At 37.6% G+C, this 26,959-nt stretch overlaps 1 protein-coding gene across 2 annotated transcripts in view; it reads left to right on the top strand.

Moving 5' to 3' along the window:
- The window catches only part of TDRD3 (tudor domain containing 3), a 104,312-nt gene that overhangs the window by 36,549 nt on the left and 40,804 nt on the right, over positions 1–26,959 (top strand). The window contains exons 2-7 of one of the 2 annotated variants that reach the window (XM_027472689.3): positions 3,763–3,847; positions 6,933–6,998; positions 17,847–18,007; positions 19,829–19,970; positions 25,642–25,713; positions 26,299–26,448. In XM_027472689.3, coding sequence (XP_027328490.1) covers positions 3,763–3,847; positions 6,933–6,998; positions 17,847–18,007; positions 19,829–19,970; positions 25,642–25,713; positions 26,299–26,448 — 676 coding nt within the window. The remainder of the gene's footprint in view (positions 1–3,762; positions 3,848–6,932; positions 6,999–17,846; positions 18,008–19,828; positions 19,971–25,641; positions 25,714–26,298; positions 26,449–26,959) is intronic. The other variant, XM_027472692.3, reaches the window with a different exon arrangement.

Below are 26,959 nucleotides of genomic sequence, written 5' to 3'. Positions count from 1 at the left end.
CAAATTTGTGTAATTCTGAAATGCTTCTTCAGAGGAAATCCCAAGGGAAACCTGGTGGTGGTACCAGCAGCATTCATGTGCCAGGTTGTTCCCGGTGCCCCCTTCCTTTTCAAAGCAAAGGGAGAAGAAACGTCTTGGGATGGAGGTGTGCAGAGCAGGGATTAGCCAGGGCACTGAGTTCACCAGCAGGTTCCAGCAGGGTGAGACAGTTCATGGATGGATTAGGATTGCCTCCCAGCCCTGGGCAGTAGAAATGCATTGGGTTAGTGTAATAGGATCACTTCGTCGTTCCCCCTGCATTATCTGGGGTTGTGCTAGGTCGTGGTATTTTGCAAAATGTGCAGAACAGAGAACGTGGATGCAGGCAATGAGGCACTGAGCTCCAGGGCTGTTCTCTTTGACTTCTGAGGAATTTTTCTCTGATTTTGGGTTTGGTTCAGGTTCAGATTTTCTTCTTTTCTATAATAGAGTGAACAAAAAGATCAAGTGACCTTTTGCTATAAAGGTCCTACCTACAGCACATTACATACCCATTAAGCATGTTACCCATCACATACCCATCACAGCACATTAAGAGCAGATGGAAAAGGGAACTCTCTTTCCTCTGGAGTCTGGAAAAAGAATTTCAGACTTTATAATCCATATATTTTGAGGATTATGCTTACTGAAGGGCTAATTTTGCCTGTTGTAACTCCCTTTTAATGCTTGAGAAATATGGATATATGTTTTCCTGTACAACTGCATCTACTTTAAAATAAAAAATTCTTAGAAATACTCCTTTTATTTATTTTAAATGAAATAATTTCTGGACCTGTAGCAGGAAATATTCAAAACTAAAACGTAGGTAGTTCTTACAGGAGATAAAACAGAGGGTAAGGAGAACAAATTCTTTTATTTTAAGTAAGAGCTTTCTGCAAAAATTTGAAGAAAATCTAGATGTGCATTTGGAGTACTGTTTGTATAAAGCAGTCAGTCCATAAGAGAGTTACTAGGGCAAAGTAGGAAAGATTGGCCTGACATACCCTAGTTCCAGGCTTCTATCAAGGTAGGAGAAATGTATGTTTTGATTACTTAGTGTGTACAGCCTTTCTGGTTACAATTTGTTCCCTACGCAGTTCCTGACCATTTATTTCTGGTGATATCTGCACTTTGTCCCTGTTGCACAGAAGCAACACCTGAAAAGCTTCCAGTTCAGAAATTTTCTTCTGTGTCTGTTGAAGTTCTTCAATACAGTTTTGCAGAGATAATTACTGATTTGATCTTTCTTCTTGAAAGTAATTTTGCTCCTGAGAATTGCTCTCATGTATTTAATTTATTTTTTCAATAATGAATACCTGTATAGTTTAGGGTGGTGGTTTTTTGCTTTTAAAATATCACCCCACTTTGATGATTATAGAGCTTTTATTTTATTTTTTTTTAACTAATTTAAAAACTGTGCTTTTAACTCATGCTTTTACTGAAAAGCTGTTGTGCTTGCTTTATCAGGGCAGCAGATGTCTGCAGATGTCATTTGGTTATAGGTTGGTGCCTCTGTAACTCTGATGGAGGTTTCAGTCAGGTGTGGGCAATGTGTCTCCAAAATGCTGTTGCTTAAACTAGCGTAAGTCAAAAATGAAAGGCCTTTTCTGCTGTTTGTGTGTATTTATCTTTCCTGGCTCAAAACAGCCCTCTGAAGTAATGAGACAAACTAACTGCTAAGTTATAAACCGAAAATTTGGACTAAAGCAGAGTGGGATTTTATCAGCACTGTTTCAGTCTTCACTTTGAAGTGAGAAATTGCAACATGACTCAGCAGCGAATTTTATGATGGCAGAAGTAATCAATTTTATCCCATCTCGGGAAAATTTAATTCTGGGTCAGATTGTTGTTTACTCGCTAAAAATATATATATTTTTTCTTGCTGGAAAATGTTAGTGCCTACATCTAAGTACGAGACTGTAGCTCATAACAGAATTGCAGTTCTGCTAGTTTCAGCAGAAACTGAAGAATTACTTAATTTGCAGAGGAGGAGGAATGTTTCCACATCTTGTCTCGAATTCAGCTCATGGGTTTTGTATTCCCAGCCTGGTACAGCTGATATTCAACTTTGTACTGAAGATAACAGGAGGTAAACTTGTATCTTCTGTGCTGTTTCTCTCTCTAGAAGTCTGTTGTAATTACTCAAGGCTTCCACTGTGGTTTACAGGGTCCTCCCTCTAGGATATAACTGTTGTAGTTTCCCCTGGCAGAGTGGGAATTGTGTCCCAGTTTACCCCTACTCCAGCTAATGAGGTCTGTCTGCTAATCCCAGGTAGGAATTGCCACTTCGTGTCTTCCCAGGCGGCAATACGTGAGATCCAAGACACTGCTGAGAAATCCTGTGTTCTGCGCAGGCTAACAAATCCTGCCACCTTATTATTCTCAAGTGTGTGTCTTCTATATGAAAAATCGGATTGTTTCTTTCACGTTGTTATATATGCGTGTGTTTTTTTCTCTCCCCCCTCCCTCTTTAGTGCCTTTTTTTTTTTTTTTGCTGGTATTCTGTTCCCTCAGGACTTGCTAGATGTCAGTGTCTGACGGGAACAGCTAGTTCCTCTCAGGTGTCTGGGTTAGAGCTCAGCTGGGATCATTAATTAGTCTGGCAACGCTGTCAGGGCTGGAGCTGTTCCTGTGAGCTGGGCTAGAACTAAAAAGGTCTATCGATTCTTCCTTCACGTGTTTATATTAGAGTTATATGTTACACCTGGATGTTGTTTTCTTTAAGTATTTCTTGAAGTACTCTGGAGTGCATATTTCTAATATTTATTAAAGCATATTAAGCTTTCTTTCGTACATCTTTTGTTGTTCTTTGAGAAATGGTGGTTTCTTGTTAGGTAGTTAGTATGAGAATATAATTCGGGCAAGTACTGTGTTTCAGGTTCAGTTTCTAGCAATTATCAATCATTGAATGATTGCTGTGATGTTTAAAGGAAAACTAAGTGCTCTGCAGAGAAAACAGATAGCCAGCTATGTAAGAATGAAAGCAGGGGCTTGAAATAAGTGAGGCAAGATAAATAAATATCACAATTTCTGACCACTCGAGTTGAGCTAAAAACATCTTTTGCTAAGTGTTTTTGGAAGTCATAACAGGTCACAGAATCACAGAAGGGGTGATTCTGTGGGGGTTGTAGGGGTTACATTTCTTGTAACAAGAAATGTAGTGTACATTTCTTGTAGGGGTTGGAAGGGACCTCAAGACATCGTCAGCCCTTCTGAATTTATTAGCCAAATCCTTTTGTAATGGATTAAGTTCCTTAGTTTTCAGATGAACAAATTTTATTTATTAATTGTATTGGTTGGTGGTATTGTATTGCCCAGCCTTTGAGCGTTTAACTGTGTCATCATGCTCTTTAGAAACAGATGTGGTTTGTTTTTTTTTTTTTTTTTTCTTGATAATTTTTTTCCTTACAAATGCATGAGTATGTCACTATAATACTGAGTAATGCCCAAGAGGTTGATTTTTTTTAATTTTTTTTTTTAAACCAGGTTCCTGTAATCTTGGTCGTGGGTATGTGTTGAAAATAGTTGCTGTTATTTTGTGAAAAGAAAAAATGATTCTCTTAATCTTACCTCAGTATAATGGAACTGACTACATGAAGTTTTTTTCTAAGTAGTTGTTTAAGCTGTGCTTCACTAGCATAGAAAATAGAAGCTAACAATAAGCTTTACCTGCAAAACAAATGTTTGACTATTATATAAATAATGTGATATTCTAATAAATATATATATTTTCTTCTTTAACAGGTATCTTTCAGATGAAGGAATCGAAGCTTGTATAAGTTCATCTGAAAAAGTCAATACAAATGACATTATCCTAGTTGCCCTTAATGTAAGTTATGATTGTGAACTTTTTTTCTGACAAATCATGCTAAAAACAATATATCTAAAGGGTCAGGTATAAGTGTGTGAGGCTAATTAAATATACGGTTGTCCTTTACATAAATCACACAGACAAGGTGCCTTCCTCCCTCCTGGCATATATGAATTATTTCTTAATTTTATGTGGATGTGACCTCTATTCCAAACTGTGAAACCTGGGGGGAGAAAAATGAACATACTTTGTAGTAGGAAAATATTTTTGTTTCAAATTTAAATCTGAAGTCAAAGTGCAAGCAATAATAAAATCAGGACTGCTATGTATGGACATGAGCATGAAATTACAGTGCAAGCTATTAGTTTGTTGGGATGAGTAAAACATCCTTAGTTTGACTTCTGGGCATGCTGTTCTTTAAAGCATGCGATGTGTACATTTTTATGTAACTACAAACAGTTGCTGGATTTACTGTAGAAATCTGGATTGGTCGTAATTATTTCTGCTGACAAGGAAATTCACAAATAAGTACTGCATTTCCAGCTTGTTTGATGGATAATCAAAATCACAATAAAACAAAAATGTTATGCCAGTGTTCAAAGCCAGTTTAATTGGTTATCAATGTTTTTTCATTGTCAGTTGTTTTGATGCCCAGAAGATTAAGTTGCCTGTTGGGTAAGTTAGGGAAAAGTGGTGTAGCTTGAAAGACAGGATAAAAGTGAGTTTAGATTCCATCTCTCAAAAACTGACACCTCTCATTAACTGTTAGAGTAATTTTGGACAAAAGAAACCAAGAAAGAAGCCAGTTTAGGTGTTTCTGTGAATTGCTGAAATAAGTATGAAATGGACATAAACATTCCTTCAGTTCTTCAAATGGTTTTATTTTGTATAAGATCTTGCAACAGACTTGAAGTGTTTTCTCCTTCCTGCTGCTGTGGTTGCAAAGCATCTTGCTGGAGACTTGTCAATTGTATGGATACGGAACATTGCAGAACAGTTTATAGAAGTTTGTGTGCTATTCAGAGATAAATAACTGACAGATGACAGATTGGTTTCATCATGTGGGCTCAGATTGAAAACCAAATGTGCTTTTTTATCGCTCTATGGCTGTGTTTTGCAATAGAAAACGATTTGAACATCTATCCACTCTTTTACTGTATTCACTCTGAATATCTGCAGAGCATCCCTACAATTATTCTTACTCTCTACAGGATGCCAGTGTTACTCAGCCAAAAAAAATGGAATGAAGCACTTGCTTGCAGCGTTTTACATGCTAAAATATAGTGCTACTCAGTTCTAGATACAGTAGTTCATTGGTATGTGTTAATGGCAAGTTAGTATAAGTTCTAGTAGCAATTCTGCTTACCCCTTCTTCTTTAGAAGGAAGCATTTGTGACCTGAATAAATAAGCAGGGTTTTAGCTTCAATATAGGAATCTGCAGCAGCATGTTGTTTTAAACAAAATTATTTCAAGCCAAGGAATTTAGAAAACATAAGTGTTTTAGTCTGCACTACTGTTTTTTTTTTTTTTTTTGTCTTTTTTAGTCTTAAGAAATATAAATGCACTATAGAATCATTAAGATTCATATAGAAGTGACCTCAAAGATAATCTGGTCCAACCATTCCCCTACCACCACTATCACCCACTAGAACATGTCCCTAAGCACCACGTCCAACCTTTTCCTTAAACACCCCCCAGGGACAGTGATGCCACCACCTCCCTGGGCAACCTGTTCCAATGCCTGACTGCTTTCTCTAAGAAGAAATATGTCGTAATTTCCAACCTGAACCTCCCCTGGCACAACTTGAGGCCATTCTCTCTAGTCCTAACACTAGTTACCTGTGGGAAGAGGCCAACCCACAGCTCCCCACAGCTTCCTTTCAGGTAGTTGTAGAGAGCAATAAGGTCTCCCCTGAGCCTCCTTTTCTCCATACTAAACAACCCCAGTTCCTTCAGCCTCTCTTTGTAGGACTTGTGTTACAGGCCCTTCACCAGTTTCATAGCCCTGCTCTGGATGTGCTCCAGGGCCTCAATGTACTGAGGGGCCCAAAAGTGAACACAGTAACCAAGCTGCGGCCTCACCAGAGCAGAGTGTAGGGGAATGATCACCTCCCTGGTCCTGCTGGCTACACCATTCCTGATACAAGCCAGGATGCCGTTGGCCTTCTTGGCCACCTGCGCACACTGCTGGCTCATGTTCAGGCAAGCATCAACCAACACCCCCAGATCCTTTTCCTCTGCACAGCTTTTGAGCCACTCTGCACCAAGCCTGTAGCGTTGCATGGGGCTGTCGTGGCCAAAGTGCAGGACCCAGCACTTAGCCATGTTGAACCTCCTCCCATAGGCCTCTGCCCATTGATCCAACCTGTCCAGGTCCCTCTGCAAAAACTTGATGTGTAAAGTTTAATTAGTTTTTACTCCATTTCCTATTTTAACATGCTGCACACATAAGCCATCCAGGCTATCCTTTTGTCATGCATCATCCTGATTGATATGCTTGTCCAAACTGTGGTTAGGGGAAGGTGTTTTTGTAGAGATTTATTCCTTTGATCATATGAGTTCTTCAGTTAAATGCCATCAACAGCTGTGTTGCATAGTTGCTGAATAACGTCACGTAGCTGTTTACCTCACTTCCAAAAGAAATAATCAGGCAGACATTTAAGGTGAAAAGCATTTAATAGAAATGTGGTGTAGACTTTTACTCTAGGTTTAATTGCAGAAATGTTCTCAACCTTTTATGATGGATTTGTATGTGTAAAAACACAAAAATTAAAAATGCTTTTCTCTTAAGTGCCAGATGAAGAAGGAAGAAGTTTGCCTGTATTAAACATCAGAGTTGAGTCTAATAAATAAGCATTACTTAGTCATTTCTTTTCAACAGTTAAAAGCATTTTTAACTATCTTTGAAAATGTGTTGAAAATTAAGTAGTTGAATTTTTTTTTTCCATCTTATATGGAGGGTTAGAGGTTAGAGGGACTTTTTTAATACTGTACAAGTGATTGGCAATATAGAAGAAATGCGCTTTTTGCTTTTTATAATACTTTTTTTTTTAAATGGGATATTTTAGGTTAATATTCTCTTGTCTTCTCTGTTAATTTCAGACAGATTTAAGAACTATTGGCAAGAAATTCCTCCCCAGTGACATCAATGGTGGAAAGGTGGAAAAGGTAGACAATATTATTTCACTTCTTTTGTTGTGATTTCTGTGTGATGACAGACTGCTGCACTGCGTTAGTCTGTTTTTGTCATTATTCAACATACAAATGAAGCCAATATTTGAGTGCGTTATACAATAAATATATTTACATTAGTTTGCTCGCTACGCTTTATAATTAAGACGTTTTACTTCTGAACTTTGAAATGCTTAAATAAACATGAATGACCCTAACAACTTCCTTTTTGCTCAGAAACAGTTGAACCTCTTTGATCTTGACGTAGTATCAAAAGTTTTTTTTTTTTTTCTTCTTGTGAGTGCAGCAAAGCAGGTTAGGAATAAAGGAAAGTTGTATAATTATGATACACAATGATAAATGTTGATACTGTCTTCACAATATCCACAGATAAACACGATTAAGGTTATAAACTTTGTCATTTACCTGTGGTTGTACAGCTTATGGGTTATGTGGATAAACCATGTCAGATGATGCAATGCTTTATATTCCACAGGATAGTATTATATTCAAAGTTTAGATATGCCAGATTTTTGACATATACACTGTATGTTTAGATAAAAAAAAATTGAATTTGACCTCATTGGTATGCCCTTCCTGTTTTCTTCCTTACATTCATTTAAGAGAGTGGATAAATGAAGGAGTTTTTATTTTAAAGCCTAGTGGTAGTTCTCCATTCAAATCATTATCCCTAATTTCCCAGTATTGATGATCTGTATTTTTGATGTGAAGGTTCTTGAGAAACATATTTCATTACTGTTGAAATTCACTATAGCAATAAATCAAGGCAGCATTCTTTTGAGAAAGCAAGATTGATGAGAGAGGCTGTTTAAGAGCTGTTTGGATTTATTTCTGTTGATGCTATTGTCCAAATGGGGTGGTGACTGATACACCACAAGCTTCTGTAACAACAACAGGGGAACATCATTGTCAGCTATGAAAAGCCCACTTGAGAGATACCATGCTTGGGTGATAGTTCATAGTGGCTAGCCAGACAGCGGTCCATGCATGAAACCCATTATTTATTAAAACAACTTTCTGGAAGAAGTATTATTAATTTTATTTCTTACTATGTGGAACTGTTTTTGCAAGTGCTACTTCAAAATATTATTCTTTTTTTTTTTTTCCTTTTTCCCAAGGTGTTAGTTTATGAATTAATTCTGATAGATTGTTTACCTTTATATGATTTGGAATAACGTACAGTTAAAGATATTTCAGCGCTTAAAGCTTTTTTTTTTCCACCTAGAAAAATTAAGAAAAAAAATCTAGGCTTTTTCTTATATCTGTGATTTGAATATTTTTCTTCCCCGTCAACATTCTGTTTTTGAAGTATGGAAAACAAACAAAATACTTCTCGTCACCTGTTTTTACACTGTTCATTTCGCAGTTGCTTAATTGAGTATTACTGAATTTAGCTTAGGGATATGGTTTAGTGGGGACTGTTAGCGTTAGGTCAGAGGTTGGACTCGATGATCTTGAGGTCTCTTCCAACCTAGAAATTCTGTGATTCTGTGAATTCTGCACTTCAGATCATGTAGTATTGACAAAATCTAAACATATTTGGTTAAATACTTCAACGAGGTCAAGTGCAATGCTCTGTACCTGGGTTGAGTCAATCCCAGGTACAAATACATGTTGGGCGGGGAATGGATGGAGAGCAGCCCAGAGGAGAAAGACCAAGGTGTGTTGGTTGCTGAAGGGCCAGAGCAGGTGATATGTGCTTGCAGCCCAGAAAGCCGCTGCATCAAAAGAAGCGTGGCCAGCAGGATGAGGGAGGTGATTGTCCCCCTCTGCTCTACTTCTGTGAGACCCCTCCTAGGGTACCGGGTTCAGCTCTGGGACCCCCGGCATAAAAAGTACGTGGACATATTAGGTATGTCCTATAGGACATGGGCCTAGTAATGAGTCCAGGGGAGTCAAGAATGACAGTGGGGCTGGAGCACTTCAGTGAAGACAGGCTGAGGGAGTGAGTTGGGATTGTTCAACCTGGAGAAAAGAAGGCACCAGGGAGACCTTATAGCGGCCTTCCAGTACCTGTAGGGGACCCATAAGAAAGATGGGCAAGGACTCTTTACTCTGAGGTTTTGTGATAGTACAAGGGGTAACAGTTTTAAGCTAGAAAAGGGCAAATTTAGTTAATATGAGGGTAAATTTTTTTTTACCATGAGGGTGGTGAGGCACTGGAATGGGTTGCTGAGAGAAGTTGTGGATGCCCCATCTCTGGAAGTGTTGAAGGCCAGGCTGGATGGGGCTTTGAGCAATCTGGTCTGGTGGGAGGAGTCCCTGCCCATGGCAAGGGGTCTGGAACTATATCTGTAAGGTGTCTTCCAATCCAAACCATTCTATGATGAATATAATTCTCCAAGTATTTTTGGGTGCATTATAATGCTTTTCATATTTAGTTTTGCTATTTTAGTTTCCAACTGAAACATACTTTCAGTTGGAAGTGATTTTTATAGTTTTTTTTTTTTTTCCAGAGGTTTGTTGGATTACTGTTGGGTTTCTTTAGAGGTAGTTGTTCAGCTTTTTACTTGAGAATATACTTAGTAACTTCTCCATTTTATTGCTAGTAGAGGCTATGGAACAGATCATCCTGAGTGCCATGATGCGGAACATACATGACAGCCAGGTGTTCAGGCCCAGGTTTATGAAAGGCAGGTCTTGCTTGATGTACATGATCTGCTTCTAGGGCAAGGTGACATGCTTAGTAGATGAGGAATAGGCTGTGGGTGTTGTTTGTCTAGGCTTTCCTAAAGGTTTGACACAGTTTCCCACAGCATCCTTCTGGAGATGCTGGCTGCTCATGGCTTGGATGGTTGTACTTTTAACTGGGTAAAAAACTGTCTAGGTGGCCAGGCCCAAAGTGTTGTTGTGAATGGAATTAAATCCAGCTGGAGGCCAGTCACTAGCAGTTTCTCCAGAGCTCAGTACTGGGGCCAATTCTGCTTAGTATCTTTTTCAATGATCTGGACGAGGGGATCAAGTGCACTCTTAGTATAAGTTTACTGATAACACCAAGTTGGGTGGGAGTGCTGATTTGCTTGAGGGTAGGAGGGCTATGACACCTATGCAATTTAATTACTAACAGAAAACATAGGCTTGATATTAGTTTATTGTAAAATCATTTCTGTGGCTATTCAAGGTAGGCAATGTGTATGGTGTCTTGTAGTCATCGGACCAGTAAAAAAAGAATGTAAAGTTCATGTACCTATGTACATTGTCCAGAGCTCCAAATGTTGGATGGCACATTCATAAAAGGTCTCTTCACTTAATGTTGTTCGTTTAGAATTCCAGTGAGAAATACAAGAGTGAACTTCTTTAGATTAGCAGTTTTGACTAAACAAACGATTTTAAGTGTGTTGCAGACATAGGAAATATTGGAAATGTTTTTTGACCTTGTTTTTTGGAGTGCTTCAGATCGCAAAGTAAAAAGCAAGTCACTGCACTTAGATGACAACACTTAGAGTGCTGTTCTTGCAAAAGATGTTGGAAATTATGCATTTTTTGGTAGATTGTAGGAAAAACTTACAAGTGTGACCTTTATGCTTGGAGATGTTTTGTTGATTTGTGAAAAATTTATTATATTTTAAAAGAGGAGTGTGGGTGTGTTTGGGGAAGAATGGCTGGTGATTGATTTTATGTTGACTTACTGAGCTAGAGGATAAGCAACTAATGTGTAGCTCAACAGACTTTTAATTTAAGGTTATCCAGTATATGTTCAGAACTAAAATTGTCCACTGAAAAAGGAAAAGAGTGATAAAAGGGAAGTAATGATTAGGGAGAGTAATGATGTGATTTCAGTGATTTAAAATCCAGACTCACGGATTTCAGTATAAAAGAAGCTTTTAAATGAAATATTTAATAAAGAGGTAAATGATTTTATTTTTTTTTCCTAGCTTGATACTTTGCCTCCATTTTCAGTATGGATATTCTAACTTCTGTGGCAAAATAAGGAAGGTGTATGAAAGTTGTGATTACTGTGTCTAAGTAAGCAAAAGTTACGTGTATAAAATGTGAAATCACATATTTGGGGACTGACAGTCCTGCTGTAGGCTTAGAACTCCCTCATTTGGGAGTCAATGCAGAGGAGAGAAACTTGGTTATAGAAGTTGCTGTAAACAGTGCAATGCGGCTGTGAAAAGGAAAGTGGAATAAAGATGTGTTCTGAGACACATCTGGGAAGACATTGCAGAGGTTTTGTTGCAGCTGACGATTGTATAATTTTGGTCATTGTTTTTGAGAAAGGTAAAATTGAGATACTGCGGGTACAAGGGAGTATTACTAGGATAAGTGGGAAGTGGAAAGGAAGGTATGTTTCCATGCAGCAAACTTGGAATCAGGGAGGAGGTACAGAGTTTGTAAGCATATCAGAAAGAAGGAAGTAATAAAAGAGGAGTAAGATTAGTTTAAATTGGAAGAGAATTTTTGGTGGAGAAATTGATTTAAACTAGTCAAGAAATCTAGATTAAAAACTGAAAAAAAAAGATGCTTAATAATCAGTGCAATAATATTCTGGAACATCTTTTCCCTGTAGCAGTTTTTAAGTTTTTTTTTTTTTTAATGCATCTGTCATTGTTGTTAGTGAATAGAGCTTGATATATTTCTGCAGGGGGTTGTCTTACTGTTGATGGGGATGGAAGACTGGATAGTAGGATTGTGTGCTGCAGGAATCCAATCCAATCCAAATTTTTTAAAATTCAAGTTTGCTTGATTCAAGGTACTTCTATTTCCCATATAGTCAGGTAATTGAGAGAAATCAGTGTGTATCTATTCCTTTCATTTTCAGTCATAAAGAGTGAAAATACAAACGGGGAAAAAGTTTTTTTTTTTTTTTTTTTTTTTTTTTTTGTAGATAACTCCTGGCAACGGTGATGTGGGTTTTGAGAAGCCAGAGAAAATGGGATGAAGGAAAATTGTGGCGCACATTCATTTTTGTTTTGTTATTTCTTAAATTCCAAACTTGTCTTCTTCTGTTGACACTGCTAAGGAGATTGGACTTTCTATGTGTGAACTTTGGCTAAAATTTAGTTTGGTCTTACTTTAATCAACTTTTTTATTTAAATCATAGCTTTTAGGTGGTTATTCTAGAAAAAAAAACACTCTGTAAACCTTTTGCTGGAGAAAGGTAATCCTCCAGCTTTATAAAAGAAGTATGGACTGTAAAGAAAAAGTCTGGGAATTACTTTTTTATAGCTTTTAGCACAAACTAGTAGATAGTACACTGATCTGTGCTTTCCTAACAGTACAGTTTTCATTTAGTGAAGTTAGGCAAATCTGCCTACTTAGTAAGAGCTGCTGCCTATTTTGAGATGTGTAAAAATAATTCTTTGTGTAATCTCTCAGTAGAAGGTACCTGTGGTTCAGAAATGCTTCAGGAGGGAAGAAAAATTACACATTTCTGTTGTTCGTCTTGCATGGAAAATAACTTTGATTTGTAGCATTAAGACGATAGGCAAATATTTTCATAAAAGACATAATAGTGTCTAAATGTGAAACGATGTGGGCAGTTGACCATATAGGTGATTGTCAACTTTAGTCACTGATACACAAAAATCTTTTATTCGCTCATTTATATCTGTTTTGCGTGGCCTTAAAAATCTATATAACCACCATTAACCACAAGATGGCCACATTTGCATAGGATTTAAGAAGGCTGAACCGTCGCATTTCCATCCAGATGACTGTATGCCATGCATATATGTGAGGTATTTTTAATGTAATGAAGATGCAAGGAAGTCTGTTATAACAAGTTATAATGTACAATTTAGTAATGATGTTACATTTAGGGTATAGCTTCGTTTTCTTTTGAGTATGTATGCTCCATTACAATTGAAACATTCATTCCACGAGAGTTCAGAAAGGATTTCATTTCTGACATCAGAGAAATGCTTTCCAAATGCTGACAGGCTGATGGTAAGCAGTTAGAACATAACTTGCTACATATTTTAATTCTTGCTTTAAGTTACTCTTACACTTCCCAATTTCTGCCAGTACATTAGTATAACTAACAGTGTTTAGTTGCCTTCTACCATCTCTTTGATTGTGAATGTCATCGTTTCCTACAGCCTTTTTTATTTTGTTTAAGGCATGATTGAATTCGCTGTTCCAGTTAAAACTGATCCGCATTAAAAAGCTTCAGTCTTGAGGTGCTTGTATTTAGCTTCCATTGAGAGTGATTGCTCTGTGTTCGAAGCTGCATATGTCAAAAATGAATTTTTCATTGATCTTTTATAATTGAGATGATTTTGACAGGCTTAGGTACTTGTGGCTGTGCATGCAGTGATGCTGACAGATCGAACTGATAGTCTGTCTAGAGAGAACTATTTAGCAGCTTTAGGTAAGCTCTCATCCTTGAACTCTTCACCTTTTCAGTGTTTTGATGGTGTTCTTAGCTCCTAATGCCTATTTCAGGAGCTTTAAAGAGGCATGATTCCGTCTGTATTTTTGAGAAAAAGTAGATAATGCTAGATATAATAGATATAGCAAAGTCCTTGTGAAAGGTTGACTTTTTAGTTTTCAGATGAGGTTGAGTGTGTCAAAGCAATGCCTCTAGGCAGGCAGTATTTTGAAAACAGTAGGTTATAGTCTAGTTGTTATATAACGTAAAAATCATTAGGTAGCTGTTGGGAATTGTTTCAGATTTTACCTCTGTAACTTTGAGATCAGAAGGGACTGATTTATTAGAAGATTTTCTACCTCGATCACAGTACTTTGGCAAGTTAGTATGCTTCTGGTTCTAGCTTGATCTGGAACATCTCTTGTTGTAAGGATAATTGCTGCCATCCTGTTTGTGTGCGGCAATGTCTTAACTTGCTGACCCTGTGGCAAGTGTAAGTACTGTTTGAAGACCACTGGTATTAAATAGTTCTAGTGACTTTCAGGATTTGCTGGAAGGGCTTTTGATTTGTTCTACATAGTATATCCAACAGTTGATCTACTAGCCCCCTCCAGTCAGAGTGCGTAGTTAACATTGCAGACTCTTTTCTGAACACAATGTGAAGTACTTAAATATGTTTCTTTGTATGGAAGAAGCCTATGAGTCAACTAAATATGAGTAAATTATGTTTTAGTCTATTTAAACTGTGTCTAGAAAGACCTGAATACATTGTATCACATTATAATGTGGATATTTGTTTATACTGTATTCATTTTTTTGTTCTTCTTTACAAGAGTCATGTATGTTCTTATATGAGGTTTCATCTTCAAATATAAGCTGAGGAAATCTAGGCTTTGTCTAATCATGGTCTGCTTGACAAATGGTTCTTAAAGTAAATAGATGCACTTCATTTTGAAATTATGAAGGTGGTCTTAAAAGTCTACACTTGAATGATTTTGACAAATACTTCACTTAAAATCTCAGTAGAATGAAAAAGAAACACATTACTGTAGTCAGTAAAAGACATCAAAGAGAAGGGTGATGTACTGAAATCAGGAAACTGAAAGGGCTGTCAACAAAGTAATTCTATCATCTTTCACATTCCAGATTGGCACCAATTTAAAATAAATTTTAGTTATAAAATTTTAAAAGTATTTTAAAATAGTGTTATAGAAAAAAGTAACTTACTCTGGAAATTCATTATTACTTGATAACATATATGCCTTACTTCTGCTTTTGAATTCATTAAACCTCAACTTTCAGTCACTACCCTTTGTCTCGTTCTCCCGTTTCAAGGTCAAGAATTCAGATTTATCTAGTAGTTTTCACATAAATAAATTTTAAACTTTCAGTATGAATATTATAATGTCATTAGCGCAATACTGTGTATTGTATAAGATGATACTGTACTTTTCACATTGAAAAACTAAGATTATTCATTAGTATGTGTGCAGTTGCCTGTCCAGTTAACAAATACTTTTTGGAGCAACTGTTTTTTTGTATACAATCTTTCTCCTTCTATGACAATGTGATGGCGCTTAGTGGATGAGGGAGAGGCTGTGGATGTGGTCTACCTTGACTTCAGCAAGGCTTTTGACACCGTTTCCCGCAACATTCTCCTCAAGAAGCTGGCTGCTCATGGCTTGAACCATGCTTAGTTGGGTTAAAAACTGGCTGGATAGCCGGGCCCAAAGAGTTGTGGTGAATGGAGTCAAATCCTCCAAAATGGAGGCCAGTCACTAGTGCAGTCCCTCCACCACGGTTCAGTACTGGGGCCAGTCCTCTTTAATGTCTTTATCGATGACCAGGATGAGGGGATCGAGTGCACCCTCAGTAAGTTTGCAGATGACACCAAGTTAGGTGAGTGTGTCAATCTGCTCGAGGACAGGAAGGTTCTGCAGGAGGATCTGAATAGGCTGCACCGATGGGCTGAGGTCAACAAGGCCAAGTGCTGGGTCCTGCACCTGGGGCGCAATAACCCCAAGCAGAGCTACAGGCTGGGAGAGGAGTGGTTGGAGAGCTGCCAGGCAGAGAAGGACCTGGGAGTGATGGTGGACAGTCGGCTGAATGTGAGCCAGCAGTGTGCTCAGGTGGCCAAGAAGGCCAAGGGCATCCTGGCTTGTATCAGAAACAGTGTGACCAGCAGGGCTAGGGAGGTGATTGTCCCCTTGTACTCGGCTCTGGTGAGGCCGCACCTCGAGTACTGTGTTCAGTTTTGGGCCCCTCGCTACAAGAAGGACATGGAGGTGCTTGAGTGGGTCCAGAGAAGGGCAACGAAGCTGGTGAGGGGTCTGGAGAACAAGTCTTATGAGGAGCGGCTGAAGGAGCTGGGCTCGTTCAGCATGAAGAAGAAGAGGCTCAGGGGCGACCTTATCGCTCTCTACAGGTACCTTAAAGGAGGCTGTGGCGAGGTGGGGGTTGGTCTCTTCTCTCACATGCCTGGTGACAGGACAAGGGGGAATGGGATAAAGTTGTGCCAGGGATGTTTCAGGTTGGTTATAAGGAGGAACTTCTTTACCAAAAGGTTTGTCAGGCATTGGAATGGGCTGCCCAGGGAAGTGGTAGAGTCACCATCCCTGGAGGACTTCGAAAGATGTTTAAATGTAGAGCTTAGTGATACGGTTTAGTGGAGGACTTATTAGTGTTAGGTCAGAGGTTGGACTAGGTGATCTTGGAGGTCTCTTCCAACCTAGGTGATTCTGCAATTATATAATCCCATATTATCATTTAAGTAATGCCTTCATTCATGTTCCAGATAGTACAGTTGTAGTTTACTCTTCCTTTGGGATTATGCAACATGGTTATTTTACCAGAATCTAATGATTTTCATCTTAAAAAAATGCAAGAGAGCACTGTGGCTTGAAGGAGCTGTGAGCAAGTACTGCAGAGTGGTCTAGAGAGCTTTTAACTTTGGGTTGATGAACTCTCTTGAATGTAAAAACTTGCTATTACTGGTTTTGATGTGACTCTTCATTGTGCTCAGTGAGAACAGCTACTTGGAAACTTAAATACTAACGTTGCTTTCACGTGTCTTTGTAACTTGGCCAAGTTAAGAGGATTTTTATATGGTGGGTTACAGTGATTCTTTGAAGTAGTCCATGCAAAAACTACTGGCATAGGTTTTCTGGATTTACCTGGAATTTTGTGATGGTAGTCCTCCTTCTGCAGGAAGATGGACTTCTGCCATCACTACATGATCGTTTTATGTGGTGAGAGGGAAACTGAGCTGAATTGTGACAGGGAAGCTCTAAGAAGCTGATTAAGTCCGTATAAACAAATAGGTTGTCAATATAGCATAGTTACTTAAGAGTACCATTCTTCTGTTCTTCTTCTGCACCTGTTTCTTTGAAGTAACATGTAATTTTAATCATTAGAGAAGCAGACGCTATTGTCTAAGCTCGTCAAATGTGCAGCTGTGCTTTATTGTAATGCATGCTTGATATAGTGTATAAGAAAACCTGAATCTATTTGCATATATATTCATAGTTAGCCTAGCTCTAATTTCTTTGTGCTCCAGAATTGTAAGGGGTCTATCAAACAGTTATTTAAAAACAAAAACACGTGCCCAGAACTAAAATTTACTTAACATTTATGAGAGAAATTGCAATCATAATAAAGATACTGTTCAGCTGAGTACCAGATCTAGTTGTGGTCACTTAGGAGTGCTTCTCATATAACTAACGCTTCTTCATTTGTACTTTGGAAACATTTCGTATTTATTTATTTTTTTTTTTAAAGTTTTAATTTATGATAAGCCAGGCTTAATGAGTTTAAGCAATTTATGAGTGTGGCAGTGTATCATTCACTACTATAGAAATAATCTTTCTGTACAAAAATTCTATCAGGGAAAAATATTAATCATTATCTGTTTGTGTCTTCTTTTTTGAAGTTAGTTGATAGAGGGGGACTTGTTTTCCTATCATACATTAAATTATCCAGTTGTGCTTCTGTTGAAATCAAGGGGAAAGAAAGCTCCATTCATATGAGAAACAGGATTGGTCATTTAACTGTTACTGTCAGAAATAAGATTTGGACAGAAATAAGTGAAAATACTGTTGTTTATACTATCATTTTCAAATATTCACTTATTGAAAGAAACGATACAAAAGCTTCAAGTTTAAGTAGATTCCAAATGAACATAACCTCTACAGCTTTTGAGAAATCCTCCACCACAAATACTGTATTTGAAGTCTTGGTTTTTTGGTTTGTACACTTGCTCCAAATCTTTCACTTCTTTTCTATAATTGATATTGTAGAAATGTATGAAGCATCATTACAACTGTTTCTCTGAAAAAGCCATTTTTGTCGTGTTTTAGAACATACTGTATGTGAGTGATAGAAATTGAATGTAACTGCCTAATTACATTACACTTTGCTTTGCCTGGGGGCATCTGTTAGTGTGTCTAGATATTACAGTGTGCTTGCTTCAAGGTGTTAACATTTTTGTCTTTTCTGTTTTGCATAAATAGCTGGAAGGTCCATGTGTTCTGCAAATACAGAAAATACGCAATGTTGCTGCACCAAAGGATAATGAAGAGTCTCAGGCTGCTCCCAGAATGTTACGTTTACAGATGACTGATGGACACACAAGCTGCACAGCTATAGAATACAGTAGTATGTCAAAAATAAGGTGGGCAACTTGGCTTTTTGGTTTGTTCTCATTTCCATCTCAGATTTTGGAAATACAGGAGAACTTTAAAGTAGCATGCAGAAGTGTATATGAATGTAATTTACAATGCTCTTTGTGCTGAAGAGGATTTTTGCACCCATCTGTTGAGTCAGACTTAACAAGGCAAGCAGGCTTATGAGTGTGTGCTAACTTGAGACAAATCTCAATTATTTTTGCAGGTTTTTTGTCTGACTTGGTAACGAGAATGTCACAGTCCTGACGCACCTAACCTCATGCAATTAGTGCTGCTTTACCATGGACAAGGCTATAACTTGTACCGAATTAGTCATTTTTTCTTTAGTTAAAAATGAAGGACAAAAGAGCTAATTGCTGCTGAACATGGGGATTTCTTGTGTTTGTAGTCATTAAGATATTGAAAAAGATCTGGAGTTATGGTATGCTTTGCTCTTCATTCCAGATTACTTTCTATTTAAAAAGCATCTTCTTCCTCTGTCTCTGCTAGATGTGTAGACCTTTTGTACTTCATTTTCAAATGTTGTCTTTGATTGTTATGCTGCTCATTCTGAGTAGGAAACAGCTTGCAGTTCAGAGTGAAGATGATCTAAAAGTAGAGTACTTGATGATATTTTAATTTTAGCTTGAGCCCTCACAACTTGGAATATCATATTCCAATGTGAGTATAAAAAGCGCAGAAAAGGAAGGCAAACAGAGTCCTGCATTAGATTCTAGAGCAAACAATACACACAAGACCAACAGCCAGTAAAAGACATAATTTAAAAGTTCTTAGATGAAGTCTCCAGTGTCACAACTCATCACTTTCTGTAGTAGTGACAGAAGTTCTTGTTTTATTTCTTGTCTGTTTTTTTTTTTCTGATCTTACTTTCTTTGCTTCTGTCAGAACAATATAGAAAGTCCATTAATAGTGCAGAGGTTTAAGTTACTAATGCTAAAATTGTCTGACATCTCTGTGAGCGTTCCTTACCATGTGGTATGGTTCTGTGACTGCAATGACAGCTTTAGCATATTTTGAAGAGGTTATTATCTCTTACTCGAAAGGTTATAACGCACTGTCCTCTTTTGTTTCTTACTGTAAAAATAATCATTTCCAGATTGTGCTGCTTGCCACATCTTTCAATTAGGAGTTGGAGATGCATGATACTTTTATGCATCTGCTGTTTTTTTTATAGGGTAGATTCAAATGAAAAGAAGATAGGTACCTTCTTGTGGGAGTTGACCACAGAGAGCATCCATCTGCTTTTAAATCATGGAGTAATGAGTGAAGAAGCACCACAAGGTGCATGGTTTTTATATTCTGGAACAGTTGTGGCTGTTAGCAATGTATAGAAGGCATCTTTCTCAACTGTTCCTAGTTTTCTCCTAAGTTAAATGTCTAAAACAAACGAGATGATTAACCATCTGGAAATCTTCCGTTTATTAACTATAAATGAGTCTTAGGATGAGGAACTTATTCTTAGACAACTGACTTTGAGACATCTTCTGTTAGTCTAGACAAATCACATCCTTAGCTTGGTACTGTTAAATTGGATTTTAACCAACCAGACAATTTGCAAACATTCATCTCTGTTAGAATCTAATTTGCAATATGGCATCTTTGTGTAATGAATGGGAAGTGTTCCAAAAAAGCTATTGAAAACTACTGTGCCTGTTGAAGGAGTTATTGCAAAGGTTTTTGATGCTAATCATTTATTATGAAATATGAAAATGTTGAAAGTATAATAGGAATAGTTTTGTGTGCGTTCTTTTTGGTGGCAAAATATTAATAAACATATGTGAAATACTTGGTTTTGTTTCTGCTTGTAGCTTGAACACTCCACCTGGAACAAAAATTAAGCTTTCAGGAATTGTTGAAGTGAGAAATGGATTCTTGTTGTTGGATGACAGTAACACTGCAGTTCTCGGAGGTGAAGTGGAGCATCTTATAGAAAAGTGGGAATTGCAAAGGGTGAGGTAACACCACTGGAAATGCTTGTTTTACCAGATGCAAATTATGCTTTGTCATTAAATGTAATGTGTCAGCTGTGAACTTTTCCACAAGAAGCTTTTAGAACTTTACTGTCCAAATATTTTTAAGGATGAAGCCAAGTATGTGTAAATAGATCAATATATTGTTTCAAATTAAATGAAAAGTTATTTTTGCATGGCAACTGATTCCTTTTTTAATCTGCAGGGACAGAAAACATTTGTCAACCATATTGAATGTATTTCAGTGCAGTAATCATAGAATCATGTAGGTTGGAAAAAAACACAATGATCACCTAGTCCAACCTTTAACCTAGCACTGCCAAGTCTACGACTATACCATGTCCCTGAGCATCACATCTACGTGTCTTCTAACTAACTCCAGGAATGGTGATTCAACTACTTTACTGAGCAGCCTGTTAAAATGCCCCAGAGCCCCTTCAGTGAAGAAATTTTTCCTAGTTTTCAACCTAAACCTTCCCTAGCGCAACTTGAAGCCATTTCCCTTCATCTCATCTCTTGTTGCTTGTGAGAAGAGACCAACCCCCAACCCACTACAAACTCCTTTGAGGTAGTTGTAGGGATTAATGAGGTCTCCCCTGAGTCATCTTTTCTCCAAGCTAAACAGCCCCTGCACCCTCAGCTGCTCCTCATAACACTTGTCCTGTAGACCATTCATTAGCTTTGTTACCCTTCTCTGGACATACTCCTGCACCTCAATGTCTTCCCTGTAGTGAAGGGCCCAAATCTGAACACATTATTTGAGATGTGGCCTCACCGGAGCTGAGTACAAAGGGACAATCACTTCCCTACTCTTGCTTGCCACACTGATAGAAGCCAGGATGCTGTTGGCCTTCTTGGCCACCTGAGCACGATGCTGGCTCATATTCATCTGGCTTTCTTCACTTTGAGGATGCTGAGGCACTGGCACAGGTTGCCCAGGGAAGCTGTGGATGTCCCATCCCTGGAAATGTTTGAGGCCAGGTTGGATGGAGCCCTGGGCGAGCTGATCTAGTGGGAGGTGTCTCTGCCCATGTCAGGAGGGCTGGAATATGTGTAAGGTCCCTTCCAACACAAACCATTCTGTGATTGGCTGTCAACCAATACCCCCAGGTCCCTTTTTGCTGGGCAGCTTTCCAGACACTCTTCCCTCAGCCAGTAGCATTGCATGGGGTTGTTGTGCCCCAGGTGCAGGACCTGGCACTTTGCCTTGTTGAACCTCATACAGTTGGCTGTGGTGCATTGTTCCAGTCTATCCAGATCCCTCTGTAGATTTCTCCTACCCTTGAGCAGATCAACGCTCCCACCCAACTTGGCGTTGTCTGCTAGACTGTCTGGTTACTTCCCTAATGGTTGGTCACTTCCCATTATGAGACCAGAACAGTGGTTTATGGTATGAAAATGTTAAAGAATGATGCCTTGTACAATCTGTAGATTGTAATTGTAATTTTTTGGGGCAACAAAAAGAAGTAGTTTTACAGAAAGTACTGAAGTTAGTAGCTTACGTTGAAGATTTCATCAGTGCTTTAGGTAAAACTATGATTACATGAATTGGAGGCTTTAAAGTCCTTCAGCAAACTACAACTACTTGTAAGTTCTTTTTCATTTGTTTTAGCATGGTTGCTGCAGGAAACTTACGTGGACTTCCCCATAAATAAGTGGAAGTGCTTAGGACAAGAAATTGTGACCCTGCTACAAATAGCCCCAAAATCTTACTGCATCTACTACTACTTATACTACTACTACAAAGAGACACACACCTATATTATGTCCATGTATATAAAACAAAGAGAAGCTTCTTCTAATGACCGTTTCACTGTAAGGTACCTTTGTTGTTGCTGATGCTACGTTTGGCACAGTTGTTTATTGTTTTGGCTAGCCTTCTTTGATGTTGGTTTGCATTTTATAGATACAAGCGAACTGGGCCAAAATGAATTTGAACATGAGATACAAAATCAACCAGAATGGGGAGAGTGCTTGGCATTCTTTTCATGCTTTTATCATTGACAATATTAAAAAAAAAAAATTAATAATCCTGAATTTAAATGAAATTGCCTGCTTGATTAAAAAAAGGGTTCTGGGACCAGAAACAGAACCATCCCATATTATCATTTTTTTCATATTACTATAAAACTTGTAAGTTTTCTTTCCAAATAAAAGCATTAAGCTACAAGGTTGAAAAAAGGGACACAAACATCTTACATGTTCTTAAGAATATCAATTAGTTGGAAAGAGAAGGCTTTACAGAATCAGCTAGCTTTATTAGTGATACTTTGAACAATCTGTTTTCATGTTTGTTTTACTAGTGAGTTTTGGCAAGTCGGTTCTTGTGTTTATTCTACCTGTGTTTCAACAAAGAAACATTGTTCTGTAAATACTAATTAGTTTTCGAAGTCAATGTCAAGAAATAACTACAGAACAACAACTGCTTACAATAAAGCAAACCTTTTTATAACCGTAGTGCTGGTAAGGGTAACTTTCAGCACTTGTTAGCCGCTTAGGTTGACTTTATGTGATATGTTTAAAAGAATTTGTTTTCACTGATTTTCTATTAGATACATTATAGGGATTTAATTATTGCTATTGCTGTTCCCTCAGTTCTCTGGTTCCATTTTGCAGTTTGAATAGAAGAGAACAGGTCAGTTGGAAGGGCCCTACAAAGACCCAGTCCACCCACCTGACCCCTTCAGGACTAACCAGAAGTTAGAGCATGGCAGTGAGGGCATTTTCACTCTGACAGGCATGGGGCGTTGAACACCTCTCTAGGAAGCCTGTTCCAGTGTTTAACCATCCTCTTAGTAAAGGAATTTTTCCTAATGCCCAGTTTGAACCTCCCCTGGCAAAGCTTTATGTAGTTTCCTTGCATCCTATCCTTGGTTACGTGGGGGCAGAGACGAGCACCTCCATGTCCGTTTCTCCAGGAAGCTCCAGAGAGTTTGCTGGACTTTCAATTTCTTCTCGTCCCTGAACAGCTCACAGCACATGGTCAAGTTTGCAGCAAGAATGTGACCATGTCAGCTGCAAAGCTGCAGGGAACAAGAAATCAGTTTGGACAGGTGAACCATGGCCACTGCAAGTCATAGTTCCATGTCTATATCCGGGCTGACAACTAGACAGATAGGGCTGAAACAAGTCTATAGAAGTCAGATGCTACTTTGGTAGCACTTTCCCCATGAACTTAATGTTTTCCCATTCAGAAAGCTTTACAAAACGGAATGGTTGACAGTAAGTAAGACTGTCAGCTCTCAAAGATATTCGAGCAAGGACATTGCCACTCCTTGTCTAATCGTGCCAGTCAGGATTAAATGAAATACTGAACAGTGTTTGCATAAAAAGACAGAAAACTTGTATTTGTGCGACTGTTTCAATTTTTTTCAAGTCAATTTCTGTTTCTCCACTATGATATCTGAGGAGTGTTAATTGGGCTTCTTGTATAGAAGATGAAATAAATAAGTTTGTTTATACTTGCTTTAAAAGTTAGTGTTATTAAGTTAAATAATTTTACAAAGCTTTGGGATTAAAATTATTTGTCCAGTATTAAATTATTGCCCTGATACCTGCCTGTTGGCTTAGAGTTGCATTACCGTTTTGTTCCATTCAGGATGATATTTGAAATTGCTTTTCAGGATGATATTTGAAATTGCTTTGGGGAGGAATCAGACTTTAGTAGTAACAGACTTGTACTACAAATACTGTGTATACAGAATGAATGCAGTGTCATCACACAACAAATGCAGTTCAAGTGGAATAAGTGTTGTATTCTTTGTAGCAATAAAATTTGTTGTAAGGTAATTATTGCCTTTAAATTTCTTCCATTTTTTTTTAAGTGTCACCATTTAAGTGGCAGTAAATATATAAGGAAGGAGTAAATGAAAATGTTACCATGTAATCTTTTTTCTTGATTATTTAGAAATACAAGACAATGCTCCACGGACTTCTTTAGATGAGAATTCCAAATAATCATTCCTTCACAGTGTTCTCAGTGTTCTGGGGGTAATTAGGTTGTTTAAACCTCATTTGTGGTAGTATTTTTTTTTCTTCTTTGGTATTGTTTTAGCACCAGTGGCTTCAGGGATTAGAATAGTTTCTACAGAGCCAGACTTCAGTGCCTCATGTTGTAAGGGCAGCATGCGTGATGCTAACCTCAGATGATGTCTGTAATGTAAGATACCTATTGGATTTAGTCACCCTAAAGTCATTTTACAGTCAGTAGGGAAGAACAGGCAGGTTTTAAGGCGTCAGGTATCCGAGGGGTGACATATTCCCTTAGCAGTCCTTGTTTGCCTTTGTCTCTAAAAGGAACCTGATGTCACTGACTCAGATAGAGACATTTATGCTGTAGATGCTGTGAAAAGTTGGGTGAAATGAATCATGCATGAAATGCCATGTAGTGAAGTACCAAGCTTGGCTATAGAGGCGTTTTTTACCCTTCACCTAGAATACCTCCCCGAGGAACCAGCTTGCCCATGAAATGTACTGGGCGACTTTAGTTAGCAGCAGCAGGAATGTACTGGTGTGCTCCAGTGATCACCCCTTGCTTAGCTCATAATTTGAAGAAGGTACTTTTAAGTGAACTGGTGCTAAAGCAGCAAAAATTTATGATTTTTGCACTTGCAAGTGGTTTGTTTTGAATAATTTATTGAATATTGTATCAACTTTTTTTGCTGTAGGGCGTGAAGAAAAGTTTGTTTGTTTACTTATTTTATTTTTACCCTTGGATATGTTTAATGATCATAGATGACTTTGAAAATGTTCTTTGCTTATGGAATAAAAGTGGGTAATTTCAAGAGTGGGCCAAAAGCCTTGGCTTAGTAAAACTTTAGCTGAATTAATATCTTAGGTATCTTTTGAAATTCCTTGATAATATATGCTAGTATAATGGCTTAAAACATATACACGTTTATACTGCAGTTTTGTGATGGAGATAAATCAATTTTACATCAGGATAATAAATGCATATAAGTAATTCTAATAAATACATGTAAGTAACTCAGGGTTATAGGTTATAATACAGGCTTAAGTTTAAAATATATATTACAGTGATGTATGTAACCATACATGACTATCCCCGTGTTTTAACACACAAAAAAAGCCAACAATAACAACAAAAAGGGCAATAAGAAACGAAGAAGATAAATGCATTATGCAAAAATGTATATATATTTTTTTAAAGCATCTTAATCATTGTTAAGGGCCTATCTTCCCTTAATCCAGTTCTGACCCAAATGTATCTGTTTAGTATGAAATAACTAGCACATACCATTGTGTCAGTTCTAATGAATTTCATCCTTGTGTAGGTTGTTGCTGTTGTCAGGATTTGTAAAGAAAGAAACAACACATTGACTATGAGCAGATATTTTAAAGCAGTATCTTACAAATCCATTTCATTTCTGTTGTTGACTAGTTATTTATATTATTTGAGAATGCTTGTATTTTGCAGGTCTAGATTACCAATTACTGACTAGCTATTTAGAGCATTTCTATTCCATAAATATTAATAATGATTATGCTTACTGTTATGTGTGTTCTTTTTTTTTTTTTTGATCTGAAGAACTGCTAATCAATTTAACACGTGTACTCTTCTTAAGGCCACATGAAGTGTCCAGCTGGCACAGTGTTGTTTCCGTGATTGACGCAACAATTTTCTTTTACAGAGTTTAGCAAAACACAATAGGAGCAATATTGGAACGGAAGGTGGCCCTCCCCCTTTTGTGCCGTTTGGGCAGGTATAGTATATTTCTTTGTCATTCAGCTGTAACCTACAAATTATAGCCATGATAGTTCATAAAACAATTCATAAAAAATCTGGTATCTAGGAAGAGGTAGTTCCGTTTGAATATAGGCTATCAATGCACATTTACATCTTGATGATCTGGATACTAAAAAATGACTTTGTTTAAAGAGGAGGCGGTGGGTGGGAGGGCATAGGTTTTGATCTTGTCATTTCATTGTGCCAATTTATATTTAATATTTTTCTCTCGATTGCAAACTTAAAATTTTGTTGTATGGGACCTCTGATTTTTCCTGCAATGTCTTGAAGGCACCAGTCTATACTCTTAAATGACAAAGGTATTTACGAGAATCATATTAGTTACATCGTGAAATAAGATGGAAGTGTACAAGTGATTCTTTTTGGCATCTCTGGTGGACCAGAGTTCTTTGCAGCAAAGGCTATAGCTGTAGCTAGTACTCAGTGTACATGTATGTGATTGTATTATTTAAAGCTGTGCTACCAATACGTTGTTGTTTTTCTTTTTCTGCAAATTAAAGTAGACAGAAGAGTTAATTAAATCTTTATTTTGTGTTACCAGAAATGTGTGTCTCATGTGCAAGTCGACAGTAGAGATCTTGATCGCAGAAAGACTCTGCAAATGACAAATACTGTAAAACCTGCTGCTGACAACGATGAATTTGAAAAGCAGAGAACAGCTGCCATTGCAGAAGTAGCAAAGAGCAAGGAGGTTAGAATGCATGTGTTGCAGCATTTTACTTCCTGTAGTTGATCTTTTCTTGTTAGTTTAACTCTCTTAACTGACAAATACTTTCTGATGTTTGCCTTCTTAAAATTCTGTTTATGTATTTTCTTGAAAATATGACTCAAAAACAGAGAGTCCTTTTGGATTGTTGAGTATATTTTTATTTGAATAAAGATAATAAATGCGTCCTAATGTTTTATCGTAGCTATAATTTTGATTTGATAGCCCTATTAAAATAGGTGATTTTTGCTATTCAGCTAACAAGATCAAAGTAGGCAATAGAGGTTACTAATACTCATTTGCTTTTTTCATTTCTGAAAACCCCATGATTCTTTCTATTCAGCCTGGTAAAACAGCTAGGAAGTTTTGTTCTAATGTGTCAGTTTTTTATGCCCCCTGTTGGTTTTCCATTTTAGGAAATGGAAATTATGATTTGTTTGGTAACTCATAAAAACTAGAATTATATGCATGTTTTACAGCCTCATTTGGTCAAAAG

The sequence above is a fragment of the Anas platyrhynchos genome, chromosome 1 (genome assembly GCF_047663525.1).
Source record: "Anas platyrhynchos isolate ZD024472 breed Pekin duck chromosome 1, IASCAAS_PekinDuck_T2T, whole genome shotgun sequence".
Classification (NCBI taxonomy): domain Eukaryota; kingdom Metazoa; phylum Chordata; class Aves; order Anseriformes; family Anatidae; genus Anas; species Anas platyrhynchos.
The sequence above is the reverse complement of the archived record's forward strand: the minus strand, read 5'-3'. Positions and strand labels throughout refer to the sequence as shown.